Source organism: Lagenorhynchus albirostris, chromosome 6, assembly GCF_949774975.1.
Source record: "Lagenorhynchus albirostris chromosome 6, mLagAlb1.1, whole genome shotgun sequence".
In the NCBI taxonomy this organism is placed as follows: Eukaryota; Metazoa; Chordata; class Mammalia; order Artiodactyla; family Delphinidae; genus Lagenorhynchus; species Lagenorhynchus albirostris.
The window spans coordinates 81,090,986-81,105,471 of NC_083100.1; the positions used below are offsets into that span (position 1 = coordinate 81,090,986).

The following is a 14,486-nucleotide window of genomic DNA, read 5'->3' on the forward strand; positions in this document are numbered from 1 at the left end:
GTCTCATTTTCCTTATTTAAAAAACAAGAACAATAATAAAACCTGCAGGCTTCCCTGGTGGTACAGTGGTTGGGAGTCCGCCTGCCGATGAAGGGGGCACGGGTTCGTGCCCCGGTCTGGGGGGATCCCGCGTGCCGCGGAGCGGCTGGGCCCGTGAGCCATGGCTGCTGGGCCTGCACGTCCAGAGCCTATGCTCCGCAATGGGAGAGGCCACAGCAGTGAGAGGCCCGCGTACAGCAAAATAAATAAATAAAACCTGCCCATCAGGAATTTTTTAAAGATCAAGTGAGAGGGGCTTCCCTGGTGGCGCAGTGGTTGAGAGTCCGCCTGCCAATGCAGGGGACATGGGTTCGTGCCCCGGTCCGGGAGGATCCCACATGCCGCAAAACGGCTGGGCCCGTGAGCCATGGCCGCTGAGCCTGCGCGTCCAGAGCCTGTGCTCCGCAACGGGAGAGGCCACAACAGTGAGAGGCCCGCGTACCGCAAAAAAAAAAAAAAAAAAAGATCAAGTGAGAGAATGCACGTAAAGTGCTTAACATAGTATATGGTGCGTTGTAAGCACTCAGTAAAAGGTTAACTGCTACTACTATTAATAATAGTAGTAGTGATGGTAGTTTCTGTTGTCCCATATTAAATTGGACCTGTGGTAGAGGTTAAAAGACGAAAGAATGTTGTCTTAGCTGATAGGAGTTTTAGATGCCACCCAGTCTTGTCCATTCATTACATATCTCTATCTATCCTACCTATCTACCTACTTAGCTAGATAAAGATATATAGACACGTCCTTTAACAGGGACTGAAGGTAATCCATGTAATTCACACAACTAAACCTAGCCTTAAGAAATAAGCCTGGGCTGTCATTGCCTAGGAGGCCATGGACAAGTCTTACGTAAAGCAAAGTCCATCAACTATCCCTGTTATGCACCATCGGCCCCAGAAAGAGCACGGAGGAAGCAGATTTTCCAGAGCACAAGGGTGTGAAATGAGGAAGAAAGGCGTGGCCTACCTGGGAGATGAGCAGCTGGCAGGCTGCCAGCTCCCGCTCACTGGCATTCATCTTCCTGTTGGAGTCCATCTGGGCGCTCTCGAGCTGTTTACTGCGGTTCACCAGAGATTTAACCTCCGACTTCATCTTGCTAATGTACAGCCGGGCCATGGTGAATTCCTCCTCGATGACTCCATTCACATCTGCCAACTGAGCACAGGAGGGAACACACTCAACTATGCCTACAATTTCCAGAGGTTCATGGGGGCCCTGAAACCTGTCCATGGGAACTCAAGATGTCTGTGGATTTCTGGTTAAGAAACCCTAATTGGAGGACCACAAGCTGAGAATTTTTCTCTAAAAAGTACTATATGTTTAACCCCAAGTTCCCTGGAACCTCGGGTAAAACTTTCAATTAAAAACCTCTACTGGGGGCTTCCCTGGTGCTGCAGTCGTTAAGAATCCGCCTGTCAATGCAGGGGACACAGGTTCGAGCCCTCGTCCAGGCAGATCCCAAAAGCCACGCAGCAACTAAGCCCGTGCGCCACAACTACTGAGCCTGCGCTCTAGAGCCCATGAGCCACAACTACTGAAGCCCACGCGCCTAGAGCCCGTGCTCCGCAACAAAGAGAAGCCTCCGTGATGAGAAGCCCATGCACCACAACCAAGAGTAGCCCCCCGTTCGCCACAACTAGAGAAAGCCCGCGCGCAGCAACGAAGACCCAATGCAGCCAAAAATAAATAAATCCTCTACTAACATAATCTTCAATTAACCAGGTTTTTCATTACAACTGATTTTTAGGATAAAAGAGATGACAGAAGAAAAAGACACTGAAATTTTAAAAAGAGCTAACTCTGAAGAGGTGTTCCATTCAATGTCTTACACCTTACATTTCTGGACCAGCAGCAAAGCCCAGTGTTCCTACGGTGACTCTGGGTCCCCATAAGAAGGCAAATCAAAATTTCAGTTATGTTCTCTATAATCTGCTATCCAGAAAGGCAAGCAGTCTAATAGCTTGAATATGTTTCCATAAGCAAGGGTTGAAATAAAAAGGATTTTCTATGTAGTCTTTGATTAAATAAAAAATCTAATGACTAAGAATGTGCTATTACCAAAAGTACCTCTGGATGAAAATTTTCCTGCATAACTTCTCAGTACTACCCATCTGTTTCCCTGCCTCTACCCAACTGTCCCTTCCAAGCACACAGGAATCTAGATCACCTAAGAATAACAATGTAAATCCACCTTTAGAAGAAAAGATTCTGACAACCAGCATTCCTGTACCATCTCATGTTTGTTGTCTAATTTTCAGAGTTCTACTGGAAACAAACACTGCAGCAAGCTACTTGGGATAAAAACCCATTTGCTGAGAAGCAGAGATGGTCTTGAAGGGCAACTGACCACAGGAGCAAAGCAACTGTGTGAATATTTTGTTTAACCACCAGAGGGCATCCTAGCACCTCAGGAGAAAACAAGAGCCCTGTCCAGTACCCAGCCCGTGAACAGAGGCTTCAGTTGGTTCTAAGACAATGATTCCAACTATGGTTTTTTGATGTTCCACAGTTCGCTGCCCACTTTTGTCATTATTGCCGTCATTAACTCATCGTATGACTATTTTTTCAGTAAACATTTAAGAGCTAGGAATATGGAATCGTGTATCAACCGGAAAATTGGTAGCAGATAGGAAATACGCTAGACAGTGCTGAGTGCCTGTAATTTGGTGTCACCCTTCCCCTAAAAATTCCACAACAGTATTTGTTAAATGACTCCAGTGTCCGTCAACACAATGCAGAATCTATGTTAACAGCAAGAAAATCCACGAGCATCGATATCTGACTCCATCTTACTTTGGTGGAGGTTCTCGCTCATCAGTTAGTTACATTTCTGACTGTCAACGATTTGCCTAGCAACACCACTCCTCATTACATTCCTTTTATAATCCAATACTATGGAGGTAACGGGTGAGAAAATCCCTCCATCTTTAAGTTCAGTTTTGTCCTTCTGCCTTGGTGACTGGTCCAACGTGGAACAGAGATGAGAAGCTCATTCTTTAGCCTGACCAGGTGTGCCTGCTTATTGTCTTTCTGTATAAAGGTACGGGGACATCCATCTCTTTCATGTGGAATTCACAACCTACACCATCTCCTGGTGGGAAAACATTGCTGAACCAAGAGGTAGAGCATCATGAGAAGGGAACAAACACCTCCTCCTCTAAGGCTCTCCTTAGATGAGGACACTTTGTATGCTATGCCCAGGTGCCATGTGAATCGGGCAAGAGTGAAAAAAATGTACAATAATGGGCTCCCTCCAAAGTGAGAGCTGGATATTTCTTCCCCCAAACCAGAACCATAACTTCTGAAGCCTACACTTGTCCTAGGAGGTCTAAAAGGAGATTTTGAATCCATACCTGATGGAAAAAAACAATACTCCAAACAAATGGTTTTAACTGTAAGGTTTCCTACCACTTATGAGTTCATATATTTAGTCATGTTTAGTTCAGAGTTTTCAGTAATTCCAGTAGATACTGTTATTTCGAAAAGAAGAATCAGAGTTTGCTGCTGCGCTATTATTTCATAACTCTCCCCTGGGTCTGACAATGACTCCACTGTACGTACTGGACTGTGCGATCCAGTATGGACGACTAATCCAGCAGAAGAGGCTGCCTCTCCTTCCATCTTGCCTGTATGGAAGGAGTCACCCCCACGCCCACCCCATGACTCTAGAGCACGGAGCAGCTGAGCAAGGTGCCATTCCTAGGTCAAGTAAAAGGTGAGTGAGGTGACTGTTCACATTCTAAGACCTTTAAAAAATCCTTTAAAAAAAAAGTGCTCAGAATCGTCAGGTTTATTTATAAGTGCAGTACAGAGCTAAGGTATGATACAGTTGCTTCCAAGAGCTTGAGGGGCAAGAGGGGACTGAAGAAGCAAGCTGTCCTGGGGGTGGGGACCCCAGTCACCCTTCTGGCTGGGGACTGGACCTCAGACCCCAGCCCCAGCAGACCCCAGGCTGTGTTGAAGAAGTTGGTGGAAAGGGAGCTGTCGGTGATGAAGACTGACTTCAGACCCAGGATCTGGAGCAGTTTTATCTGCGTCTCTGGTCCACCCATAGTCAGGTCCCTGATGGAGCTGGGGCCCAGGGTCTGTGTCACCTGCTTGAACTTCTTCACCTCCACCTCAGCCAGACCTGAGGTCGAAAGAAAATTAGGCAGCTAATCCAATCCATCTCGTTCACTCTACCTCAACCTGCTATTCTGCCTGTGGCTAGGAATCTGGAAATCTTCGTTTTAAAGAAAGACCGGTGACATCGGAACATGAAAGGAAGGGGAGGCTCGCTAATAAACCTGAATAAAGTCAACACTAGGCTCATCTTGTCATCAGCTGCTCTCATCTTGTTTTGTTGACTTAAAGTATTGCCTGGGCTCTGAAAATGTTTCCAGATGTGATTGAGCTGGAGAAATATGGGTTCTTCTGTTTCCTTGCTGTTTAGGCCCGTCATATCCTGGAACTGAGGACTGAGGGAGACTCCAACACCTATCTTTCCCTCTCACCCCAGAGCACTATTAGGAGGGACCTTGTGGGGACCGAACAACATGTTAGGAATAAAAATACAAGATCACTGAAAAAGATTTCCTTGATCTCGTTTTTTAGATCAAAACAATTATATCAGTTGAATACTCATAATCAGTAAGAAAAGTATCTGTACCCACAATGATAGATCTAAGAAATATACACATAACTCATGCAATTCCTGAGCTGACAACCTTCAAGATTATCTGGACTCATCTTGCCTTTTTTTTTTTTAAATTTTATTTATTTATTTGTTTGTTTTTATTTTTGGCTGCGTTGGGTCTTCGTTGCTGTGCACGGGCTACTCTTCGTTGCAGTACGCAGGCTTCTCATTGTCGTGGCTTCTCTTGTTGCAGAGCACGGGCTCTAGGCACGCAGGCTTCAGTAGTTGTGGCACGTGGGCTCAGTAGTTGTGGCTTGCGGGCTCTTGAGCACAGGCTCAGAAGTTGTGGCACACGGACTTAGTTGCTCCACGGCATGTGGGATCTTCTCAGACTAGGACTCGAACCCGTGTCCCTTGCATTGGCAGGCAGATTCTTAACCACTGCACCACCAGGGAAGCCCCTCATCTTGTCATTTTACAAATTAGGAAAATGAAACCGAGAGAAGTAAAGTAACTTGCCCAAAGTCACATAATTCCTCCCCTTTAGCTCTCATTGCCCTAATGATTAAATCATAATTGTAAGAAAAAAACCCAGAACAATTAAGAATATGATGCTATATAAGTGAAAGTTACCAATGAACTTAGTTACCAATGAAATTAACTAGGGCATCCGATTTCTGGAATCCAAAAAGAACTTAAAAACATTGAAAGTATTTAAAAAATAATCTCAATCATACTTCATATCCCAAAGGTAAGGACTCTTTTTTTTTTTAAATTCCAAAGCACCCGGACACTCCTTGATTTCATTAGCATTTTTCATCAGCTCTATTTTAGAACTTAGCATAAAAATATCTTCCTTTATCATTATCAGCAGCAGGCGCCAACTTCCCATAAATCAACTGTACCTTCACATTGCAAGGGCCATTTAATCACCCCAACCTCAGAAGTTTATAGCTCAACACCAATATATGCTTCTAAAAATAAATCCTCAAATACAAAATCACTAAACTGGAAAGGATTAATCTTATAGTACCTAAGAATTCGACGCTAAAATTAGATTCATTTGCAAAGATTCATGAAATATTCAGTTACAATACAGGTTCCATGAAAGAATGACTGGGTTTACAAGAAGCCATATACTCTAAACCTAGATCTGTTATACCATCGAAGGAGGACTTTCAATGTTTCCCAGAAATGTCAATAAACGAAAGTAATATGGGGAGGCTTCTCTAGTATTTAACAAACTCAACTCAAAACCTGAGTGTTCCCACAGAGAAGACTGACGTAGAATTTGGCCTTTTAAAGGCTGAAGGGCTAAACTCTAAGAATTTGGTTTTAGGGACCTGTGACGAAGCTGAATACTATAACACTATTCCCTGGCTGGATAAAATCCACACACGTTTAATCAATGGATACTCCCCAGAAGGCGCTGAGTGCATATAAAGCTATGGTAATCAAAACAGTGTGGTACAGCATAAAGATTAGATCACTGAAATAGACTAGAGAGACCAGAAATAGCCCTACACACTTCTGGAGGTGGCAGACATGCTCATTATCTTATTGTGGGGATGGTTTCATGAGTGTATACATATGTCAAAACTTCTCAAGCTGTATACTTTAAATATGTGCAGCTTACTTTCCGTCAATTATACCTCAATAAAGCTATTTTGTTTAACGTCACTTTCTTATTTTCCAACGTCCTCTCTATATTGTGGCAAATTGTTAATTGTTCTCAGATGATAACATCGTTTATTCTCTTTTCTCTCTATTCCTAACTCACAGACAACGTTACACCACCCTCTTTCTCCCCATCTCCCTTACATCCTTGCTACACCAAGGTGCGCCACCCAAGGGGTTAATCATGGTTAGTTTAAGCCCATTATAGTAATACTATTTCTCTTTGCCTTCCCAGCTTCCCTTGAAGTTTGAGGTGACCATGTGACCCAATTCTGGCCTTTATAATGTATAAGGGGATGTCTATTGGGGATTTCTAGGATTATAGTTCCCTCCTGGATGAAAGCTGGCTGCCTTTGCAGCCCATCCTGCCTTGGATGTGGTTGTGTGGGGATGGGATGATTGGTGCTATAGAAGCTATCTTGCTACCTTGAGATAAAAATCTATAGATGTGAAAAGCAATAGGCTGAGGAAAGCAGAAACAAAATAAAGAAAAGGCCTGGATGCCCGACATTGTTGAGATACTGCAACAAACCAAATTTTGCTTCTAAAACTTCAAGAAGCATAAGAATGACCTGGGGAATCTTGTTAAAATGAAAATTCTAATTCCGTAGGTCTGAGGTGGGCCTGAGAGTCTATAGCTCAAACAAGTTCCCAGGTGAATGCAGATCACAACCTGAAATAACAAGATTCTAGACTTCTCATATTGTGAATAATTAAATGTGGCTTTATTTTTTTAAGCCACTGTTAGAATCCTATTACTTCCAGCTGAAAGCTCTCCTAATTCATACTGATGGGTTGGCGATTTTCACTCTGTTGGATTCTCATAGAAAAGGAGAAACGTTTCTGAGGGTAGAACTTTTGCTTAACGTATCCAGTCCCAAACCTCTGTGACACTGGTATGCAACTTTGAGGAATAAGCCAACTTACATAAGGCCAAACAAGATTCGAGGACATCTCCTATAATTGAAAGGTAAATGTTTCTCTCCTCCTTAACCAATCATTTACTTAGTCACTCGATCAGCCCTTCGTTCGTTCATTCAAATATTATCAAGCGCGTAGCAGATGCAAAACACTGTGCTAAGCACTGGATACTCAGGAGAATAAAACACAGCCTCTGCTTGCTTAGAATCATGCCATTATACGAGCAGGAAGAGAGGATACAAGAAAGGCTAGCTTACAGTCTTCACATCATTGGTGCCAATAATTCCTCCTATCTCCCCCAGATCCTTCAGCAGCAAATTCAGGATCTCGGTAGCCCTCTTTTTCTGGTGATTGCTAAGCTCCTGCAGCTGGCTCAGCTCTCTTTGTGTGGCTGTCAATGTAGTCTGCAAAACACATTTTAACAACAAATTAAAAGGGTCACTCATCAATTTCATACACATGGCGTTGCAAAGAATAACAACAGAATGTAGGATAGCGTTCTTTTATCATTTCATGTGATTTCAACATAAGAGCCCTTTTCATCCAGACTATAGTATAGCACTGCATTCTCTGATAAGAAAAGGAATTTGTCTTGGCCTGATATGTCATTTATCTGCATATTAGACAACAACTTCCAGGTCACTTATTAAATAAGTTATCAAAAATAAGTTATTAAAAATAAATAAAGCCCAAAAGGAATCTTTACGTTTATTCTGTGTAATCATATCGTCCTACCTACCAAATGTTCTGTTTCAGTCCACATTCTCCAGGGTCTAAACATACCTGCAAGCATCCCCACCTCCACTTCCAAACAAAACCTGCTCCCTGGGACCACTTCCAAATTCCCATCTGGCTTCAAAACAGATGGGTCTGGGAGGCCCAAAGGGACATTAGTGAGTCTCGAAAACAACCTAGAAAAAGTCTTTTAATCTTCGCGGTGAAGCTGAATTGAACACTTCACCTCGTTTCAAAATTGGTCTGGTTCAACTGGAGACGGCTTCTTAATATATAGCAGACGCTCCATTTTACTGCCAAACACGAACAAATCCACCTTTCCCATCCTTCATGTATGTTACCCAAATGTACATATTTTTAATTAACAAACTCTCAACACCGACAGAACAGCCATCTTTTGGTGTCTTGGTACTAACTCAGCCAACAAAGAAAATAATTTCCCTAAATTATGGAGTTGTAGAGGTTAATGCAAAGACATTCATGTAATTCTTCCATATGCAGCTATTTTTACTAGAGCATTTTTACTAGAGGACTTTTAATGATATGACTAAAAATAGCACTCTAAACCAGTCTAGCAGTACTTTGGCTTGACAGAAAATAAAACCTGTATCATGGAAAACATTTCATTGTTTTGGGAAACAACTAGTACCAAGGACTAGTTAAAGAATCTGACAGAAAACCATAAGCAGAGAAAATCTAAGTCTCCTCCTTTCCTATATGACTTCTGCTTTGTTTCTCTGGTTCTTGTTTTTATTTTGGCATTGCCACTGCTTCTTTCATTTTGTTTTTAAAATCCACAGAAGCAGTAGTTCCCATCTTGCGAAACATTAAAAAGTCTTCCTTTGTGCAGCTGAATGTATGGAGTAAGGAGCATTTTCTATCAGCTCTACGGTCAGCAGATCAGAGCTTTCCTGCACCATCTGCTACTTCCCCTTGCCTGGGAGGACTGGCTGTTTTCCACAAAGCAGGCTGGGCACAATCCCATGACACCAGGCCACCAGGCCAAAGTGCCAAGGGCAGCCAGTTACAGCCACTCGGCTTCCCACCACCCATCTTCCAAGTAGAAAAAGACAAAATGGACACATCCCACCACCAGCCACCTCACCAAATGTTCACTGGCCCTCTGCCACTAGCTCACTGAGCAGAACCCGCAGCATCTTTCGCTGGGAGAATCTGAAAATTAGGAAATGTGAAGACTGAAACACTGGCTGAAAAGGACAACAGACAAACCAGGACAGCTTGGTCCTAGGCGAGGATAAGAAGCTCTGGGGAAGGAATGGACTGCATTCAGGAGGGTGTAAACAAGGAGAGTGAAATCCAGACCTTCCACAGGTCAGCCACTCTCCCCTGTTAATATAATATTTTGAGACTTATTTGCTAAGATTGTAGCATATGCACAGGTCCGTGCTAAGTGGTTTATGTAAACTGTCACTAATTCTCACGCCCTGAAAGGAACATGTTATTATCGCCATTTTTACAGATAAGGAAATGTATACTCAAGTTTAAATGTCTCGACTAAGGCCTAATAGTTGTAAAGTCAAAGTTTTAGCTAGGGTTTTTCTGGCTCCAAAGTCTGTGCTCTCTTGACTATCCTACAAGGCGTCCCTGCTGGTGTTACAAATCCCCTAGATATAAAACAGTTCTGACATGCAGTTCCGGGGGGAATGGACAAGTCACTTACACAAAGTATTTCAATAATTGGAGGATTTCAAAGAATGCATCTATGCCTAACACTGAAAAACCACTCAGCCAACTGCCTTGCTATACACAGTGTCTGTCAGCAAACATTAATATAAGTACACGATTGGCTGCTGAGGAAGTCCTGCCCCCTACACACAAATGCTCCAACCGTTTTCTGGGCCAGCTCATCTGTCAGCTGCTCATTGGCCCTGGTCTTGTCCTCCACTTCCTGTGACTTCTGGTCGTAATTGACAGCCAGCTCCTCCAAGGCCTGGAGAACTTCTTTCACCTCATCTTTGGCTGCCTCATTTTCAATCTGGAGACGTGTCAGCTCCTCCTGAATCTTCTCATAGTCTCTTCTTGTAGAAGCTAAAAGCTGGGGAAATTAGATGGCATGGAACTGGTGAATCGAACGTTCAAGAGTTTATACTCTGTGCTCTATCCAAAATAAAGTAATTTTTTTAAAAAACAGATAAAAGAAAATAAGTTGAAAAGCTCAGGATAACTAGAAATGGTACTATATATCCAGATGCTAAATGAAAAAATAGCATATTGTTTTGAAAATCTGTTTCTCTTTCTTTCTAATTTTTCTTTCTTTCTTTCTTATTTAAAGCTACATAGGCTTAACTCCAAGAATTGATTACACATCAAAAATCACCACACACACACACACACAAAAAAAAAACAAAAAACAAAAACACAGGGCTTCCCTGGTGGCACAGTGGTTGAGAGTCCGCCTGCCGATGCAGGGAACACGGGTTCGTGCCCCGGTCCGGGAAGATCCCGGGAGCGGCTGGGCCCGTGAGCCATGGCCGCTGAGCCTGCACGTCCGGAGCCTGTGCTCCACAACGGGAGAGGCCACAGCACTGAGAGGCCCGCGTACCGCAAAAAAATATATAAATAAATCACCACACTTTGTAGCTGGCTGGCTATTCCACAAGTTGAACAGAGGACGAGGAGGAATAATTTCCAAGGACTATAATAATACTTACATGGCTTTTTACTATTATCATTATTTCACATTGTAAACAGGTCGATTTTAGAGTCAACCAAAACAGTATAAAAGGGCAGTCACTAATTTTTCTTAATATTCATCACGGATTATAAAAGAATATACCCCAAACATTAACACTAGTTAAAAGTGAATGACTGAGCTTATGGATACTTTCATTATTTTTGTGCTTACTGTATTTTCTGATTTTCCTGTAATGAACAGATATTGTCTTGATAGTAGAGAAAAAAATATTAAGAGTTTTAACTGTAACAAAAAGGAAAGGTTATCACAGGCAGTTGTACCAAGTTGGAGATGAAAAGCAACAGAATGGGAGGAAGATGGCAGGAAACACAAAGCAAATGAAGACTCTAGTTAAAAGCGGAATCAGTTAAATATGGTTCCTGCCAAGGGAAGTGTTTGGGCAGAGGGCATAATCATTGTCCTGGAGAGATGAAGGATAACAAAGAGGAAGAGAAAAAGATCGTTAGAGAGAGAGTTATGTCTACGAGAGGGCTGGGACTGGGGCCATGAACTTAAGCCACTTGCTATAATTGCATCATATGATCCAACTCACAGCATTTTAGCAACAAAGCAGAAAGCACCCTAAAGCACAAAAGAGAAAACATACTTAGATGGCCTCAGTAAGAGAATTACGAATCATTTGTGTTTGATAGATTGGCTATCTGTTCTTTGCTTAGGTTCCTATTTGTAAAGTGCTTGGCAAAACACAATACAATAGAGACATTTACTGGAGAATTGAATGCCATCCAGGAAGAGACTGAAAAAAATTTCCCTCCTCATTACCGTATCACATATATTCTAACGCAGCACTTGGACCCCTATCTTCTTTGCTTTCCTCTCCTCTACCTTCTACTTCTGTTTTTGGGCTATTTTTTTTCCTACAAGACAGCACAAGAACATGGTGCATATCAAAGGCCTGAGCTGTCTGATTTGCAAAGCCGAAGAAAGGCAGAAGTGGCACAAACCAGGAGCGCTGGGTCCTGAGTATGAGGAAGCAGGATCATCCTTGCCCGACCTCCAAGCTCCTCTATTTCTGCCCTTCATAGACTGTGTAGCAGCCAGCTATGCGCTCTCAAAACCCTAGAGTTCTAGGAAGTCACATTTATTTTCTAAATTCCCCTAAAATCAGCTTTCAGCAGGCACTGAAAGGAAATCTTCCAAGAAATTTTCACATGATGCAGTGATTTTAAAAAAACACTTTGCGAGTTAAATTTCTGGAACATACATCAACAACAGAGTCATAAAAGAACTGTGTAAAAAAATTTTTTTATTGCATTCTTTACCTCATCCTGATCCAACATCTGTTGCTTTAGCTTTTCAGCCAGCTGGCTCTGCTGGTTAATTTCATCATCCTGAAACGAAATACCAGATTTAATTTTTTGTGGTTGGTTATGTCATTTTTGCTATCCTGGTTTCTCGACGGATGACCGTTGGACACCAGGATGCCAGCTATAAGCTGGCTGGTAAGATGAAGGAAATGGTGTGGTGCTTCCCCGCAGAAGAGAGAATTGGTTAAAATACCACTTTGCCCACCTTGCTCAGCCAATGAAACATCTGGATATTCTGGGAAATACAATATCCTACACATTCAACTCAATTCCTGCTCATCCAGAAATCGGCGATGAAGGGCTTGGGAACCGAAAGGAACTTTGGAGCTATCCCTCCAGCTTAAAGATGTTAACAGTGAACTCCTAGCTCAGAAAATAAGGGAGTGAATTTCTAACCACCTGCACTGTAATACATGCATGTCCCAAATCTTGTTAAACACATCTGTGACCGGGAACGCTGCCATCTGATAGGTAGAAGAGACCAGTATTTCCACTTCAAACCTCTTACGTGGAGAAACTGGAAAACATTTACTAGAGAATTAATCTTTGGCATTAACAGAGCTCCCTTTGATTAGGAGCTCATTTTCTTACCAGTCTGAAAAAACCTCAAGGAAGCTGGTGTGCAGAAACGTGATTGCTTCCTTTGTGGCCTGTCATGGAAGCGGGAAAGGATCTCCCCACAGGCGAGTTCACTCTTCTCACTCTCAACTTCTGCCACTAGGTGTTGCTGCCACAAAAGCCAGAACTGCGGCCTCTCGCGGCCCCATGCAGGCACCTCTGCCCCTCCCCTCCTTGGACGCGGTCCACCCAGTGTGGAAAGCAGCAGGCACCCAGCAGGCCTAACAGCACGAGACTCGCTCTTGGTTACGAAGATTTTCATGAGTTCAAACGAACTTGTGAAGCAAGACAGCTTGGCTTCACATGTGCCTCTCCCTTAGGAACAGGAGGAAATCCTCTGTGGTGACGCTTCTGGGGTCTAAACCCCAAGCAGAGTCGGATCCAGTTCAGTGCTGCCGTGTCCATCCTAGTGCCAGGAGCTGCCCAGGTGCTTCCACGTGCAGCCCATAAGAAACCTGCACTGTGCTTTCTGCCTTTTCCAGGGGCGGGGAGGGAAGAGGGTAAACTCAAGGGCCTAGGTGGCAGAACCTCAGTTTCCCACGGGATATCTTCCTGCCTGTTTGGTCGTGTCTGTGCATCCGTTTAAATCAGATTAAATGTAAAAATCGATTAAATCACAACTTGATGCTTTCCAGGGAGCAAGAAAATGCGAACACCAATATTATGAGATCTGCATCTCCTTTTCCTTTGTGTAGAACATCTTTGGGGCTTACTTCTCTGCTCAGGGAGATCCTGTTTCTACTGAACTTTTTACACCAACTCACCTATTTTATATATAAGAAAATTCAAATACCAGAATATTTTCCGAAAAGTGCTCGGAAACCTATTATCCACGGACTAGATCTTACCAGCTGGCATCAAGCCCGTGTAAACATGTTCTAAGAGATGCACTTGAATGTACAGATATAGACCGCACAGCACATCTTACTCTGAAGTTTTGAAAATTGTTTTACAATTTAAAATTCTTTAATGCTTCTAAAAAATACTTCAAGTCAGATTTCTGGCAGGAGAATTAGGGAAGTTATATCAGAGTGAAACCTCCCCCCCCAAAATGGTACTTCCACAGTGAGAAGACTATATGTTGGGCATATTTTCTCTTCTACTTTATAAACTTAGAATGCCATTTACCAGGAACGATTTTGTGCTTATGTCCCTCCGCACATAAATATTAAACATCTTAACAGAAAAGACTCAAGAAGTTTAACATGGGGGAGCTACCATCTCTTCCCCTGGGACGTATGAGCAACAGCTACAAGTGATATAAATCACAAGAGAAGCAAAACAGTAGTGCAAGTGTTTTGTTCTTATACTGTGTTCATTCCAAAGCCTGAGACGCAGGCTTGCTCCTGACAGGTGAAGGGCTGTGATGCAGTGATTTTTGAGGTACCGTGAGAATCTAAGGGCCTTAGCCCACCTGGGAAGGATGAAGAACAAGGACTACATTATAAAGATACGAATCACTTACATCAGAGACATTTCCAAAACTACACTTACCCTTTCTTAAGGAAACTTCTCTAAGGAATTAGCATAGTCTACTGTGATTCTTTTTTAATTTTCAAAACTTTCAGAGTAAGATGTGCTGTGCAGTCTATATCTATACATTCAAGTGCATCTCTTAGAACATGTTTACACAGGCTCACTCTGATGCCAACTGTTAAGATCTGTCTGTGGATAATGGTTTTCCAGGCACCTTTCAAAAAATATTCTGGTATTTGACATAAAATAAGAGAGCCGTCAACAGGTCACTGGTCACCTTTACTTATAAAGATGTTTTTGTTGCAATGGTAATCAGTGAAATGAGGTTCAACGTCTACTTCTACTTACACTTAATTCCTCTCTTACAACTCCAACAGTACA

General features: G+C 42.7%; 1 protein-coding gene across 1 annotated transcript in view; it reads right to left on the reverse strand.

Moving 5' to 3' along the window:
• Positions 1 to 14,486, reverse strand: part of KIF5C (kinesin family member 5C) — a 163,193-nt gene that overhangs the window by 34,783 nt on the left and 113,924 nt on the right. The window contains exons 13-16 of the mRNA XM_060151509.1: positions 11,967 to 12,035; positions 9,838 to 10,044; positions 7,511 to 7,657; positions 1,007 to 1,195 (exon numbers count right to left, since the gene is read on the reverse strand). Of these exons, the coding sequence (XP_060007492.1) occupies positions 1,007 to 1,195; positions 7,511 to 7,657; positions 9,838 to 10,044; positions 11,967 to 12,035 (612 nt within the window). The remainder of the gene's footprint in view (positions 1 to 1,006; positions 1,196 to 7,510; positions 7,658 to 9,837; positions 10,045 to 11,966; positions 12,036 to 14,486) is intronic.